At 42.0% G+C, this 16,988-nt stretch overlaps 1 protein-coding gene across 5 annotated transcripts in view; it reads right to left on the bottom strand.

The window, feature by feature from the left end:
* Positions 1 to 2,769: 2,769 nt before the first annotated feature.
* The window catches only part of PARD3 (par-3 family cell polarity regulator), a 592,893-nt gene continuing 578,674 nt past the window's right edge, over positions 2,770 to 16,988 (bottom strand). For all 5 annotated transcript variants that reach the window (XM_044425071.1, XM_044425073.1, XM_044425074.1 and 2 more), the window contains 2 exons: positions 12,397 to 12,524; positions 2,770 to 4,835 (listed from right to left, as the gene is read on the bottom strand). In XM_044425071.1, the coding sequence (XP_044281006.1) occupies positions 4,442 to 4,835; positions 12,397 to 12,524 (522 nt within the window). In that variant the 3' untranslated portion in view covers positions 2,770 to 4,441. The remainder of the gene's footprint in view (positions 4,836 to 12,396; positions 12,525 to 16,988) is intronic.

The raw sequence follows: 16,988 nt of genomic DNA, 5'->3' as shown, positions 1-16,988 counted from the left end.
CGGCAGAAGTACGCATTTGGGTGCTTAGGAAAGAAGCTGGGTCTACCATTATTACTTAACATTGACACGTGGTCAAGTATGTGCTGTACTGTATCGGACACTCTATCCCACACGGGTTCAGATGTTACCACTGTGGCGCAGGACTGTACCAGTACACAAAAGTGACACAACCTATGGCTGGGGAGCTTATCACTTCAATAAGCAAGACAAGGGCCTTCAGAGACAGACAGTATACAAGAGATTAAGGGCTGTGGGGGAGCCAAAAAGGAAGGCTGCCTTCCAGGAGTTTGATGATGTGACTCCAGAAAGGGAGCAGAACAGTTACCCGCATTAAATTGTTTAACATATGAAGATGAGAAACCTAAATCTGTCGCAGCTGTGAACATATTTCCTCTGCATCGTGTCTCAGAATCTTCTTCCTTGCTCCAATTACCATTAGCTTTTGTATGCAAACCTGTTAATCAGAACAAAAGGCAATTTTGTATGAAAAGTAGCTCACTCTCATTATTACATGCTCCCTGGGGACTGAGGATAGTTAGTATGAGAAATGTTGCCCATGACAGGAGCACAGGATGATGAAGCTAGGAGAAAATGGATACATTCTCCCTTAGCAAAACAGTTACTGACCTAAGGGAGCAGCTGGTTTTCACATAAGAATCCCTCAAATCTTTAGAAGGACTTTCAGAGGGTGTTGTGAGAGTTAGCTCTGCACAGAACCTTTAATCAGGGCTTTCTGATTTTTTGTGCCCCCCTTTTTTGCAGTGCACTGCATAAGTGATTTGATTCTGCAAAGGACTGGAGTTCAAGCGACACATATTAGAAGTGCAAATTCTACCACTGTCATTTTACCTGTTCTTCTTCTTCTTCTTAACTGCAGCCTGATTGGTGCCAGGTCATTAGATGTGCTGAGGACAAAATGGTCGGGCTCACTTCTCTGCTCCATTTGCATGTAAAATAGAAGCTCTCTGCTACATCAGCTTTAGTTTATGGATCAAAATCCACCTTGCCATCTTTCCTCCTCTCCATCCCTCCTTTGCACCTGGTGTCGAGTCAGAACACATAAGCTGACATGATTGCCATGGCAACTGGCTGTGATGTCATGCAAATAAAGGATTAGCAGCGATTTTCACTGCAGGATTGTTCAAAAGGAGATGCTGTGTGAACAAGAAATGCAAAAAGAAGAAAAATAGCTTGAATATTGTTAATGGGGGGAAACAGAACATTACCAGCATTGTACAATCTGATTTACAGATGTTCGCTCCCCACCACAAAGCCATTTTGATCCCCTTTGTGTTAATTGTTTCCATTCGGAGAAAAGTCATGAACCCTGAAAAAATGCCTGAACAAACATCAGGGTGTGTGTCTTTATCTGGTTAAGATGGTGATTGGATTTTCCTTTTCCACTTAGACAGTAACATCAAAGACACTGACCGCCTGTGGTGCCATTGGATGGGCAACTTCCCTGCCGTTGTTCCCACCTTGTGGAGGTTTCCATCCTCTCTAATTAGGGATCCAAAGACGTGCTCTTTTTGTACTCTGCTCCTTAAAAAAGGTTGCCCTGTGCCTTCATGTACAGAACATTGGTCCTGAGTCCCTAACATTTTGGGGTCAGTGGCCACATCTGGGTGCTCTGGGCAGTCACAAAGTGCTCATTTCCTGGAAGGCAAACTGGTGAGACTAACACAAACGGAACTTGACAAGATCCTCCCTATAGAAGCAGAGGTGGTTCTGAGCTCACTTTTTGTAACTCAAAGGAAAGATAATGCTTCGGAGGGGGTGCTTCGTGGCACAGACGTGCCCCATTTTTAAAATTAATAAAATAATATTGTGGCACAATCCAATGGCCACTAGAGAAAGCCCAGATAGCCATCAGGAAATTCAGAGTCCTCACTCTGACCTTGGAGACACACTCTGAGGTCGGAGCTGGGACTGCTAATTCAGCGCATCTTTCTGCTATCCTCATGGCTGCTGTGAAAGGGACCCTGCTGGATGCAGCTCTGGAGGCAGAAGACTGATCCTACGTGGGGCTGGCATGCAAGAGGGGCATTCTGGGAGGCAGAGGAGAGGAGTGAGGCTTCACCACACAAGGAGGCATCCTTTCTTTCCCATGGGCAGGGATATAATTCTTAAGGTGGCTGAGAAATGATGGAGGCGATCTCCACCTCTGTGCTTCTGCCTTTGATAAGATACCGGCAAACCTGCAAGTTCCAAGGGTTATCAGCTGCGCATGATTGCACAGATAGATAATGGCATCGATTCCAAGTTGCATGTTGGGCTGATGGTAGACAGATAGCTGATGTGGTTTTCAGAATTACATTGATGTTGATGCTCTTTCTGCACAGATAACACTATCCACAGTACTCTTTCACAGAAGTACCAGGTCACCCAATTGCTGCCTCCACACGACCCCACTTTGGTCATGAACTACTACCAAAGATCATGACAAAGAGGCTCCCAGCTACATGAACCTGTCCAGGGTAACAGCACCAATATGCTCTGTCTTGATGACTTCCACTGAAGTTGATTTTAGAAAGTGTATTTTTTCTTACAGATCTGATCAGAATTACCTCAAAGCATGTAACCACTTTTTGTATTTTGGAAACACTTCTGGCACTTTAATAGGCCCAACAAATCATTTTTTGTAAGCTAATGTTTGCAACTGCTTAAAGGAAGGGGAGCTCAAACCACCAGGATCACGATAAAACAACATCTGTGAAATATTTAAAAATATCAGCTAATAATGGCTACATAAAAAAAAAACCTTCAAAGGAGGTTGAAACCAAGACAAAAAGTCTTTTTATTCTAAATTTCTGTATTTACAAAGTGCCATTTTACACAGTGTTGTAAGCCTCTGCGTAAAAGAGCCATAGTCATCCAAGGTTGTTGTGCTTACATTAGTAACAAATTTTAACACTTGAGTATATTAACAAAGAAATTTAACAGGCATAAAAGACACAGATAGCATGTGCTGAATTTTCACATATATTCTAGAAACAGGTTGAGGCAAAAGTAAAATGGGCTGAGTTTCTTTTCTATTTTTTAAAAAAAGGCAAATTATCAATCATACACAATACATGGTGCTTCTTTCCTTTTGTTCATTTATGCATGATATGCTGAGTTTTAAATCTCAAGCCGTTTCACATCAGGATTTGCAGGCACTTTAGCAATCCAGTTATACATTTTTTCACAATACATGAAAGTTCAGACCCTCAAACATAAAACCAGCTGTTGCAAAGGAAAAATTAATATACTCAATCTGCACATTAAAAATAACTCTGCCAAAACAATCTTTTCGTTTCAGTTATTTTTGGATAGCAACATGTTTTCATGATGATGTGTACCAATTTCCCCCCATTTATCTTTTAGTTATAAGTGTTTGTGGCTGATTTTCATTGTGATGCTGAGACACAAAAATACAGTAACGTGGAAGCGAGGCGCAAATTGTCCACAAGCCTTTACAAATTGTCAAAAAAGACAGGTTTAAAAAAGCTATTTTAATTCAAAAATAGAAATTCATTTTTTCTGTCCTGCATTTTCCCACCCACAAAATAAACACAAATTAAATTACCAAGTCATATGCAGTAACTGAGCATTGATTCATGAATAATTCATTTTTGGGGTTCCATTTTTATGTAATGGGAAACATTTTATAACCCCACCCCACACAAACATACTACACCACACCAGGCAGGTCTTTTCTTCCCATCCATTCCACATATTTGATGAAAGCACAAAATTTTCTCCAATGATATTCACCAATGTTAACTTATAAATACAATGTTCTCACCGATAATATAATGTATATATGGTTAAGGTATAAGACAAATGCAACAAGGTCCCCAGGATAAACGAAACTGAACAATACAAAAAGTTTTGCGTAGGAATAAGGATAAAGCTTTCCAATAGTACTCGAGAGTGAACATGGACCACTGAACAAAAACAGTATTTCGGCATACGGACATTTAAATATTGATCGCTGTAAGACACCTTGGACCAGAGACCTCACGTGGACCTCTGCTTATGACGGACATGCACCCCTTTCCCTCAACCTGAAACGATAAAAGGAATGGCGATGCATTCTCTACTCAGATGATGTATGTTGGAACCATAATTCTCTGCGGGGTTGAACACCTGATAGCAAGAAGTAGCCAAGCAGCCATTGGATAGCACAGGACCAGGCCGGGACACATAACTAAAACACGTCACTTGCCTAGAGTATGATTGTCAAATGATGGATCCTTTTGTGGCTGTAACACTTGAGACGAGACACAACGGCAGAAGCGTAAGGCCCTCCAATTCTTTGCCCATATTGCTAAAGGCACTGAAACAGGCAGAAATTCCTTAGTACCTCCAACGTAAAACGAAGGATGCTTTTCTTCCCCAGATACAAGTCTCTTCATATGAAAATGTTCCATTATTGCATGGGCTGTTGACTTGTGACTCACGAGTAAAATGGTCTTCCCTTTTCTGGCGTCTGTAATCTGTTTAACCTGGCAACCTGAGATGGTGAAGGTGGAACATCTTGCCTGAAGGGGCCTTTTGGAATCGCATAATTAGGGTCCTGAACTTTCTTATAGGAGTCATAATTGCTGGACCCTTCAGAAGATGTCTTTTTTTTCAGTTGCTGCTCTTTGCGTCTCTGCTCCTGACGCAACAGCTCTTGTGTTTCAAGCATGACCCGGGCGTTGAAGCCGTGGCCTCCCATGTAGCCGTTCCTGGAACCCTGATAACTGGAGTACCGGGGGTTGTCTTTTGCACTCTGGAAACCTTCACCTGGAGGGTAGTTCTGCTCCCAGGAATCTTGAGACACGGAGCTTGCATTTTTCCGGCTTTGCCTGAAAAGAGTCACATGTCCATGTAAATAATACGTTACCATTATTTTATTTTTCAACACATGTTTATTCTACCATCCTGCCTCGGTGAGGTGCTCCAGGCAGCTCACTACTGATCGCATGTTTTATCGCTAGGTCTCTTTTTAGTATTTGATGTTTGATGTCTTAACATGGTGTTTGGGACTGTTCACAGTTTTTAGGTTGTGTTTAATGGGATTTTATTGTATTTTATTCTTGGACTTGAGAGCTTCAGCAATGCATGCACTGAATGAGTAAACAAACAAGCACACAATAAACAGGCAAAACCCATAAATCAGTATTGCATGCTAGAACCAGCACCACAAGAGAGTTCCTGCCTTTGTGTTCCTAGAAGGTTTCTGCAGGTCACTGAGGAAAACAGGATGCGAGACTAGCTTCTTCCATCATCGGATCCAACAGGGTTGCGTTGCACTCTCTAAAAAAGTATCCAGCAGTGAGGGGGACAAGTGAGCTGCTCTTTGGAGAGAGCTCCACAATGCAGGCACCACGTGTAACCACGTTCTGCACGTCCAAAGGCCACCAGGACTCTCTGGTCCCCTCCCCTCCCACTGGAAGGTCCCCTTTCTGCCTCCTCTGAGGTTATTTTTCCAACCAGGGAGGGTAATCAGTGTGGCTGCAATCTAACAGAAGTTAGATGCGTTTCTTTTGCACTGACCAGCTGCTTTGGTTAGAACTGAAAAAGGAGGGCATAAATTAAATAATGTGAGTGAAATATAAACTGACTTCATTGTATTAGGTGGCTTGTGCTTTACCTTGTGCTGCAGCTTTTGCTCCACACACACACACACACACACACAGTCTTTTTATTGCAGTTGTATATGCAATGTAGATCAACATGCTTGCCACTTTCCTTTTCATTTCCATTTTATATATCACTTTGTTCAGCTGTAATTTTCCCATATTGTATATATACAATATATATCGGGTTCTACCAGAAGTACTCTGGATTCTACCCGATACTGGCCTTTCTTAGAGAAGAACCACTGAAATGAATGGGACTTAAGTTAGACTATCATTGGATGCAAACCTCCAGAATTTCAGGGCCAAGCTTCTTGCTTAGCCATCAGTGCTGATTTCCCAGATGTTGATACAAATCTAGACACCTTGATAAGAGCATTCTAAACTATAACTCTCTTCAGCTCTAATAATTGGTCATATGGTCCCCCTCTGGGCTGGGGCACTGAAGCTCAAAAACCTGGAGGGCACCAGATAGCCCCCTGGTCTACAGCTATGAACAGAAAAAGGTAGCAGAAGAAATTGATAGCTTTTGAACAGGGGTGGAAAACCCTCCAGGTTTAGTTAGACTGCAACCCCCATCAGCCCTTGTCAGCAGTACTGCCAATGGTTATGGGTGTTGGGGTTGCAGTCCAGCAGCAGACGAAAGGACACAGACTTGCCATCCCTGTCTAAGAAGAACTGCAGCACAATTCAGACACCATCTCCATCATTTTGAATTCCCGGGCTTTATGTTTCTTCTGCCCAAAGTGTTGGCCTTGCCCTTTTTGCTTAGAGTAACCTGCTGTTCCTCAATTTAGAGGAGATCCTCCAATGCAAAAATGAACCATTTGAATGTGATACAGCTAGCACCGTAGCAGCAATTCACATCTTCAATTTTGAGGATGCAATAGAGCAGGGCATGGGGCATCAGTATGCAGAGACTTAACAGTCCCGATCGCCAAAGGCCTGTCTTTTATCTGAGGAAGACCTTTGCATGTTCATCCTGCTGTAGATTAAAAAAAAAACCTGTTCGGATGATATGTAATACCTGAACCATCAACTCAAGGAAATTTAGGCAAATTGCAGGATGGTGGAGCTGCACCATTAACGGTGTATGCGTTGAGGAGGAAGGAATTCATGCTATGCTTTCCGTGTGCAGCAGGTGGCAAGACACACAGAAAGAGGAGGTGGGATGCAAGAGGAGACCGTCGGACACAAGGAGCGAGCTGGACTTGTGCACACTCCTTGGGCTCGTAGCGCACAAAGTTCATGGTCCTCAGTCGATGGCCACTTGCTTGCCAGTTGACTTTTAGGCAGACAAGGCTACACCAGAAGAAACAATTTCCACCCACAGCAAGGAAGCTGTTCTGGCATTCCAGGGAAGTGGAAGATGAAGCAAGTGCATTTCCTATCTCCACTACATCAGTAGGAGATACTTCCCTACACAGAAGCAGCTAACAGTCGCTGCTCCACATTATGCCTTGTCCACAGCAGGACTCCCCTTTACTCTGCCTCTCCTAAGCCAGTGACAGAGCACCACTTATCAAATGTGATTCCCTTGCAAAGAGGGGACATAGAAACAGAGTGAGTCAGAAGGGGCCTCGCGCGCCATCTAGTCTGAACCCCAGCTCCAGCCGGCTCCACTCATGACATGCAATAGATTCATAGTGGGACTGGAGGGAAGACCAGGTTCGAGCAACTTGTGCCTATCCAGATGTTTTGGTCTACAACTGCTATCATCTTTTACCCTTGGCTAGGCCGGCTAGGATGATATAGGTTGTGAGCCAAAATATTTGGAGGGCCATACGTGGTCCACTCTTAGCGTAGGCACCATAAGAATACTTATGGCATCCATGCAAATGGAGTGAATGTACAAAGTGAAATTTTGAGGCTATGGACCCAAGAATTCAAAGAGATAGGTAGGACACCAAGAGATATTAATTTAAACTATTTATTGGGACTGATCAGGGCCACCAATGGTTCTGAAATACCTTGCATTTTCTATTTTAAATAACTTTTTTATTAAAAGTTAATTTCTGAACAGAGGCAAATATAGAGGCAAATTAAAAATATGCCAGGCTTAAGTCTAGTTATTGATGGAGGGTGGTACATTTAACACATTCTTTAGTTTTTGATTGCTTGTTTACCTTACATTCAAACATATGGATAGGATTCACTAGCTGCCTGGGGGTTTTCACTGTGACTCTTCATAATTGCACATTATATAATTACCCTGTAAGCCAATGAGGCTGCTCATAACTTTTTGAACTTAAAGGGTTATGGGTATCCTAAGCACTGTGGGAAAACCATGGAGGCAAAGGCTGCCTTTACGCTCCTGCCGCCACTTACATATAAAACTCTTAGATGGCCTCAGACCCTGAGGAGCAGCCTTGGAGCTTCAGATGGCACAGATGGGGAGATGGAGCGACCGCATGCCTAGTTTGGAGTCCTGGCCCTATCCTTGGGAACGCCTTGGAGGCTGAACTGGGACGCCAGATGATCCTATAGCTTATTTAGGCTCTGTATAATGACCATAGGATTGGACACTTAGTCTCCTTTCCAGAATGTGAGGAAAGACTTTGATAGATTGCTGTCTAGGTCCTGAGCGCTTGTGTGTGTGTATAATATAGTATATAATATACACTATAGTTTGTGTGTGTAGCGAGAATGGGGGAGGGAGAGAGAGGTTGCTGTCTATATTCTGAATCTCTCTCTCTCTCTCTCTCTCTCTGTGTGTATTATATAGCATATAAAGGTTAGATAGTTTAACTTTGCTTCTAGCCATGGTTCTTTGCCACAGCTCCATTTACCAGGACTTCACTATTAAAAGCACTGCAGTTTTCCAAGTTTATTTTCTAATACTGGATTGCTTTTATGAGTTTGGAAGATCAAAAGGCAAAAGCATAAAAATCTTGTGTACCCAGATGAGATAAAAATGAAGTGTTAACTTAGAAGCCTTTTATATTTCAAAGAGAAAAACTTTGCCATGAAATGAAAAATTCTCGGGAACCTGAACTGCATTGTGCTTGAGGCTGTGAAGGTTGATACAGGTTAGTCGAGATGGTGTCATGGCACGCAAGTGTTCTTCATGCACAGTCCAACTTCTGAGATAACAAACCTCTCAGTATGCCCGCAGTTGAGCTTCCGAGTCAGAAGTGGAAACTGTCAGTTTAGTTGGATTAAAATTCTGCACAAGCCAGATAGTCAGGGACAGGGAGACAGAGGAAAAAGGGGGAAACAGGAGCCTTAGGGTACAATTCTATGCATGGCTGGAGTGAAAAAAGCCATATAATTGCCAGCATATCTGGCTGAAGGATGCTGAGAACTGTATGACTGTTTTCTGTCTAGATAAGGATAGGATTGAGCCCGTAGGGAAGGACGGAGTGACAGAGAACTACATCTGCCAGGCCTCCTTCCACCTGGAATAATGCTGTTGCAGCTTTCTTCTAGGTATCCCAACATCGGAAGTGTGGAATGCCATGTGCAGGACGGGGACGTGACACTGCTGCTCTGCCCCATGCTGCCAAGGACAATTTCAGGCAATTGACAGTGCTTTCTTTTGGTGGAAAGCAATTCTGATGTTCTGATGGTTTCACAACTAAATCAAAGGACAGGCTCGTTTGTGACCTTGGTCCTTCACTTCTTCCATCTGTACAGGCTGAAGGACATGGTGGCTACACACCTATGAGCAGCACAATGAGATCTCTGAGTGACTACATTTTCCATCCAGTGGGTATTCATTCAGACTTTTGTTTAGGTTTACAAAAGCCTCCTAAAATAACTCTGCTTCCGAATCCCTTTTGAGAAACAATTTACAGCAAAGTGGATGAGGGTTCAGAGCTGCCAAAGTTTCAGAAATGCACTCCAGAAACTTTCCAATAGTAGGCTCTGAACTGAGAGGTAGATGTGATTCTAAACAGATTCATACTCAAAACCACAATGATTAATCGACTAGGCCTCATCTTGGTCTATCTGCTAGCAATGAGACAAGTTCAAAGTTGGTTGGACTGTCTGAAGCACTTTGATGAGTAGATATAAAAGTAATGTATGAATTTGAAAACAAGATTTGTTTAGAGTGTAGATTAACCATGAAAGAAAGAAACAAAGGCTGAAGTACTTTTTAATTTGCTTGTGCACAGATGTTTTGTAGCAGAGACCTTGAACAATCTGTTTCCCCTGAACTGAGCATATATTTGTACCTCTGTGGAAGGTTATTCCACAGTTCCCTGTAATTTATGGATGAAACAATAATATGCTGCATGTTTTTCCGAAAGAAAACAAAAGCTATTTACCAGAAACATAATGAGATAATTTTTTAAGTGAGAAGACAAGAAGACCCCTCCTAGAGCAGACCAAAGAATCCATCTAGTCCAGCATGCTCATTTCTGGCTAAAGGACTATGGGAAGTTCACACGCATAGCATGCAGGGAATTCATGGATGAGGCCTACAAACTGTTACTTTTCCAAATGTTGTTGGACTCCAGCAAGTCCCATTAGCCTCAACAAGTGTGGTGAATGGTGATGAGAGTTGCAGTCCAGTGACTCCTAAAGACAGGAACTGCAGTCAGAGTGGGTATGGTTGCACACCCCAGCTGAGTCTCACTGACAAGAGCCCTCTAGAGCTCACCTTTGGAACCCACCTGCCCTTCTGGTTGTGGTGAGAAGAGAGAGCAGTAGATGCCATTGTCAATGGCTGTTCAATGTTCATTGTCACTGTTCAATGGCTTTCTACCCATCAAGTGAGCAACTGGTAGCCATGGTGAGAGAGGATGAAGAGCAGTAAGAGCTAGTGATGGCAAGGGCAAGAAAGTAGACTCTTTATGGGAGGGAGCCCATGGAAGGTACCATGCCTCAGGCCCATCAAAAACCTGGAGCCAGCAATGTTTGGAGTGCCACAGGCTCCACACCCTGCAATAGGCTCCCAATTACGTTAGCAACACATATTTAGCTTAAAATCCCCACTCACAAGGTTTCCTTTCTTCTTCTCAAGCCCAAGGTTCCCCCCATCACCCCAGTCCTCAATTAGCTCAGCAAATCTTTCGAAATATCAATGCATTAGAAAAGGGCAGGAAACAACCGATCAAATTTTTTCTCTGTACACCATCTTTTCACTTTCTTAAGGCTATTCCCATTGAACCACACCCAATTTTTTTCCAACATCCTTGCACACAACCAAGGAGCTATTCTCCTATCCCAATACTCCATTGGGTTCCCAATGTCATTATTTTTAAATTTCATATCATACTTCCTTCAAACAGGATTCAAACCACCTATGCCTCAAGCCAGCCCAAATTATTTACCAAATGCCTGAAGACCGTAGATATAGCCCCATAAGCAAACTTCTTTCCTTAAAATTAATCTCCCTTCTGGACTCTATGCTGCCTGTGAACATTTTGCATATAAATCTCAATTTTAAAGTACATTTATAGACAGAAGTTAAATATTGGAACCAATTAAATGTGTCAGAATCTTGGACATGACCCAATATGATACCACTTTTCATGATAATCTCTTTATTCACTCAATTAATTCTTCTATGACATACATCTAGATCATCATGAGAATCATCCAAAATTCACTTTGTTCACAAGCTTTCTAAGAAAGATGGCTTCTGTTAATTGCTATGTCCTTTTACCAAATTTGTATTTATCCATTGTGTGAAATTATAATATATAAGGGCCCACAAAGCTCTTTAATTTCACAGTCCAGCTCCACGAGTGGCAAAATAGCCATGGTTTGTGCTCTAGTATGTTCTGAGCTAATTTTGAGAGATTAATCAAGGAGTACCACACACATAACTATTTTCAGGTTAGACCCTCATGATATATCTGGCATCCACCCTATTCACTTTGGGATGGATCCAGATATAGGTGTGTGCAAGTGAGTTGGTGGAAGTTGATTTCCCTGCCTTTCCTTAAGCATATCTGGCTGTACTGAGAGGCACAGGTGCTACTGAATGGGACAGACTGTGGTGTGAATAGAAGGGGAGGGGTGGATCTCTGAAAATTGGGCAGAAGTACCTTCCAGGAGCAGAGCTTTCCTCATGCAACATGTCCATGACTAATTTTCAGGGACCCTTTATTTTTTCTCAGCTCTCCATGCCACAGTCTACTTGATTCTGTAAAGCACCCCATACAACTAAGTAAATTTTCAGGGGCTTTCACAGTTACTGAGGGGAAGAGGGTGTATGGAAGTTCACTTCTGTCGAACTAACTGCATATATCTACACAGGAACTTAGGAAATTGCTATCAGAACACCAGGCCATCACAGGCCAGTATTGTCCACAATAGCTGTAGGATTTTAGGCAGGACTGTCCAGCTCTATCTGGAGATACCAGGGATTCAACCTGGGATCCTCTGTATGTAGAACATGTGCCTTTCCACTGAGCCATGACCTATGATTTGGAAAATCTGGATCCAACCCATTATGTACAACCTTGACCTCTTACAGATGTCCACAAGAGATAAAAGAAGTATATATGAGAGGATACATAAAAGCTTCAGACTCCACTCCGTGGTGGAGTGTAACTTTGGGAAAGTGTAACTTAGGGATGGTGTAACTTAATGACCTGCAATAGCAGGGGGTTAGACCTGATGGCCTTCTGGCATCTTCCAGTTCTACTGTTCTGTGATTCTATGTTTCCAGATGATTTCCTGGCTGCGTGATCTCCTTCCTTCCCCATCCTTTCATTTACCCCCTATGCATGTCTGTGAAAGACTCAAAGAAGGCACAGCACTACAGTTACTGATTTCCCTCTAACAAAATGGTTTCAGGAACACACCTGCCCCATAGCATCAGATGTCTTACCTGGGTAATGAACTGTACTGCCGCTGAGCTTGCTGGAAATTCTCTCTTTCTTCTTGCCGCTGCTTTTGCATCTGTACTTCAACCGATACCGAATGCCTACCACTTTGCGAGTAAGTCTTTGAATTTGGCTAGGACCATAAAAATAAAAAATACAGGTCTTTTTGGTTGACTTTGAAACAATGAATAATGCTATTTTTCTGTACACAAACAATAACCTCCCTGCACAAAAGGCTGAAATAGACCTGAACAGCAAACAATGGCTGGTTGAATGTTTTCGGTTTAGGATACATCTGAACTTGGTTTTTTGAGCACAGTAATAACTGGGTTAAATTCTGTCTGCCATGTTGAACCTTGTTCTTTCCAAGGTCTCCTTGTAGTCTTATTTTTAACAATGGTATATTCATCTACTGCAACTCACCTGCGTCAGATGACACCCATATCTTTAGACTTGGAAGAAAGGGAAGAAGGAAAAGAATGCTGGTAAGTTTGGGGAAGAGGAACTGAGGTGGGGAAAATGACAAAACGAAAGGAAATAAGAATAGTTGAATTACAAATGCATGTGGCCTTGCATCCCATGTAGGAAGAATGGCAGAATGTAAGTGTAGTTTTGTTGTCCATGCTACATTGCATTCATATCCCACCTTTCTTCCCTTTCCAAAGAAACCAAAGCAGCCTACAAGGCATTTCTTCTCTCCATTTTATCCTCAAAATAACCCTATGACATAGGTTAGGCTGAGAGTCTTTGACTGGTCCAATGTCACCCATGAGTTTTATAACCAAGTTGGGACTAGAACCCAGCTCTCCTGAGTCCTAGTTCAGCTCTCTTTACTACACCACCCTGGCTTTCAACAAAACAATAAAAAAGAGGCATGCAAGAGGAGTTTGATAAAAGGGATTTGTAGAATTAACCAATCTGAAGAAACTTCAGAACTCAATAGGAATTTGAATACATATGCCTCCTTTCCAAATATGATACTCTATTACTTGCAAGAACTTGCTGATTAAGTGTGATCCATCATTAATCTAGACCGAAAGGTCTAAATCTTTGTCTCTACTCAAGCTGAGAGAATTGAGAGAATTAAGACATACATTAGGTCTTGCTCTGAAGCCTTTCTCCTGATGCCCCCATCTTTCAGGGTTTGGGCACAGGATGACGAGAGATGAGGCCTTTCTATGGTCATACCCCCTGCCCACAGAGGCTCAACTGTTGCCAATACTTCTATTTTTCAGATGCCAGGCTAAACCTGTCCTGTTTATCCACACTTTTAACAATAATTAGGAGCTAGTAACAGGATGGGTTGTATTCATTATTTTTGTTTGTTTTGCTTTTAATGCCAGAAAGTAAATAAATAGATAAGTCTCAGGCAAGGAGGAAATACTACAGAGGGCATTGGGTTGCAAAATATATTTCATAGCTGACAAAAGGAAATCTACAGACCACTCCATGCCCCAGCTCAAACCTTGTGTTTTTGTAAATGACTGACAATACATGTTAGGGATTTTTCCACATCTGTACACAATGTTTAATCCTGGGAACAGTCTACATCATGAATGGGAAATAGAAAAATAACCCCCCACAAAGTGAAAAACTATATTCCAGGGTACTGGAACTCAGAGTCCCAAACCAGTTAACACCTGTACAAACAGGGCAACAGAAGGCAAAGTATAATTATCCTAATTCTTTAAAGCTATCAAACAAAGCTGACTCAGTTTTAACTGTGCAAATTGCAAAGAACTCTAACCTTGTTTGGGAGGGGATGCTGATCTTTTAAATCAAATGGTGGTCAAGGCCATCATAATGCACAAGGCTGTAGCACACAAATAAATAGTTGTTTATGTTTTCTGCAATGAAACGTTGGTGAAATTATTGCAACTGTGTAGAGCACTTCTTAAGGAACACAGGGGGAAAAAGTCAACAGGAATGTTGACATGGAGAACATTCAGACAGAAGATCGTTAAAGGGATTCTACACTAATAACTTAGTAAAAGTAATATACTTTTCAGAATTTTGGAGAAGTGATATCAACAATTATTTTGTATACTGTACATTGCCTTAATAGAAAAATATCAGATATGCAGAGATGCTATGGAAAATCTCATTCATATGATATAAATACGTAACAGAATTGCAAGAAGATTCAGGACTTTCAGAAGGATGGAGCTGAAACAATTAGAAATATATTCTCTTATTTATTTCCTAAAGAAGAAACATTGCTCAGTTTGTACTATAGTAAGATTAGAAATAACCACTGGCTGGGAAAAGGCAGAAGGTTCATTGGGAGAACCTGCATTTCATCTTCTGAAATGGACTCTAGTAGACAAAAAGCTTACAGCAGCACAATACATTTCTTAGACTAGCACCATTATCTCTCTGGAACTTACATACGTGTATGCTACACTCTCAATGATGCTTCATTAGTAACAGCAAGGTATTAAGAACAAAACGAACTATTAGGAAAATGGGAATCTGTTCCTAAGTTATTGCGATAGATACGGTAACCCAGAGGGGGAGGGGGGAACAAATCATAATATATAAAACCCTAAATGGCTTGGGGCCAGGATATCTGAGGGAACATCTACCCCCTTATGTCCCAACCCAATCACTGAGATCTTCATGGAGACCCTTCTCCAGATCCCTCCCTCAATGAAGTAAGGGCGGGAATGGCTAGGAGAAGGGCCTTTTCTGTGATAGCACCTCACTTGTGGAATTCACGTCCATCAGAGGTTCACCAGGCATCTTCCCTTTTCTATTTCAGATGCAAATTGAAAACATTCCTTTTCTATAAGTACTTTGGAGAGTAGTTTTAATGGTTCTTGTATTGGTTTTATTGCTGCTACTTCCATGTTATGAATTTTAATTGCCAGACAATTATACTTTATTTACATTTTTTCTATTTTAGTCAAAAGGATGTTTTAAAAGGTTTTATTAATTGAATGTTTAACTTTTATCTCTCCCTTTTATTGATTTGCTTTCTATTTGTTTTATTATGTATCATTCAAATGCATTAATTGTTTTATCTGTTGCCATATAATGTATTATCCAGAGAGCTTTATGGCTATGAAATTTGGCATACAATTCTCATAGATGATGATGATGACGACGACGACGACGAGGAGGAGCTAAAAGGCCTTCGGCCTGATAGAGCAATGCCCTGCATTATGTCCTTCTGTCCTGGTGTACACAGAGAGTTCCTATGTTCCTACATAAGGGGCGACTTCCTCATTCATTTCTCTGTGGAACTACAGCACAAACAGAGCTGTCCCAATCATGGGTCCAAACAGAGAAGTTTAAGGGCTTTCTGGGTGGTTAACAAAAGTTTAAAGATTAAAGTTTAAAGGCCCTTCTCCTGGTAGCCACCCTCTTTGGAGAAGAAGTCCAGAAGATGATCTTAGGGCCTGGGTAGGTACATAAGGGACAACAAGGCGTTCCTTCAGATAACCTGGCTCCAAGCCGTTTAGGGCTTTCAATGTTAATACTAGCCCAGACTTCAGCTGGGAGTCAGTGTAGCTGAAAGAGGGCTGGCATAATATGTTCTCATCAGTCTCACCAGCAGTAAGCGCGCGACCACACACACCAATCCCAAGCCGAGGCCCTCACTATCTTACTATCAGATAGCAGACACAAAAGCAGCCTGCAGGCACCATGTTAATGATGTTTGCTGCTAATCACTTCGTAAAATCCATTGGAAAAAAAGGTGCTGGAACGATGTTCCGGTGCCGTTCTATGACAAAAAAAAGCCCTGGTTCTCATCAGCCAGTCCCATTTAAAGCCTTGCTGCCCTGTTTTAAATCAGCGGAAGTCTCCAGTCCCTTTCCAAGGCAGACCCACATATAGGACATCTAGACAAGTAATCTAGACAAGAAGTTATCAGAGTGTGGATTACATGGAGCATCGCGTTCCGTCTGGCTCAGGAGTTTCATGCATGTGCTGCAAACCTATGAGTGCAATCCCATCTATTTTAGATAGGAAAAAGTCCTTTGACTTGCAGGGAGTAGTAGGACCTTTTTTTTTTTTTTTGCTGTGTTAACATGTATAGGATTCCTGAAAAGCTCTGATCTGGGCTGTTAGCATTCATGAAAAGAAAAAACAGATCACCATTCTAACAAAATCAAGACTCTAGAATACAGTGCTCTGAGCCATGTCACTGCCAGCAACATTTCTGCCCGGCTCTCTTCGAGAAATGTCAGTTGAAAGATTTTAACAAGAGTGTCTGCATCCATTAAAGTTGTTGGAGCAACTGCCTTGAGGATGGGAGTTCATTAATTATTGGCAGAGCAGATATATATTCCCAGGCTGAAGTGCCAGCTGTCTCACAGCCCCTCAGCACATGGTCTGCCAACGGGATCGTAGTGGAACAATGTGAAATGGACACTTGCCCACTCTGATCCGGAAGAGGCATATGGTCATGGCCATCCGCCAGGGATCGTTGGAAACTGTGATTCAGACAGAAGTCATTTTGTATATGTTGGGCATATACAGAAATTCTCATTTCTTTCTTTTTCCTCATTCATTCTTTCATTCATTCATTCATTCATTCATTCATTCACACACACACACACACACACACACACACACACACACACACACACAC

The sequence above is a fragment of the Varanus komodoensis genome, unplaced genomic scaffold, assembly GCF_004798865.1.
Source record: "Varanus komodoensis strain SLA01 unplaced genomic scaffold, ASM479886v1 scaffold15, whole genome shotgun sequence".
NCBI classification, from domain to species: Eukaryota; Metazoa; Chordata; class Lepidosauria; order Squamata; family Varanidae; genus Varanus; species Varanus komodoensis.
Note: the sequence above shows the minus strand (reverse complement) of the source record. Positions and strands in the feature narration are given on the sequence as shown.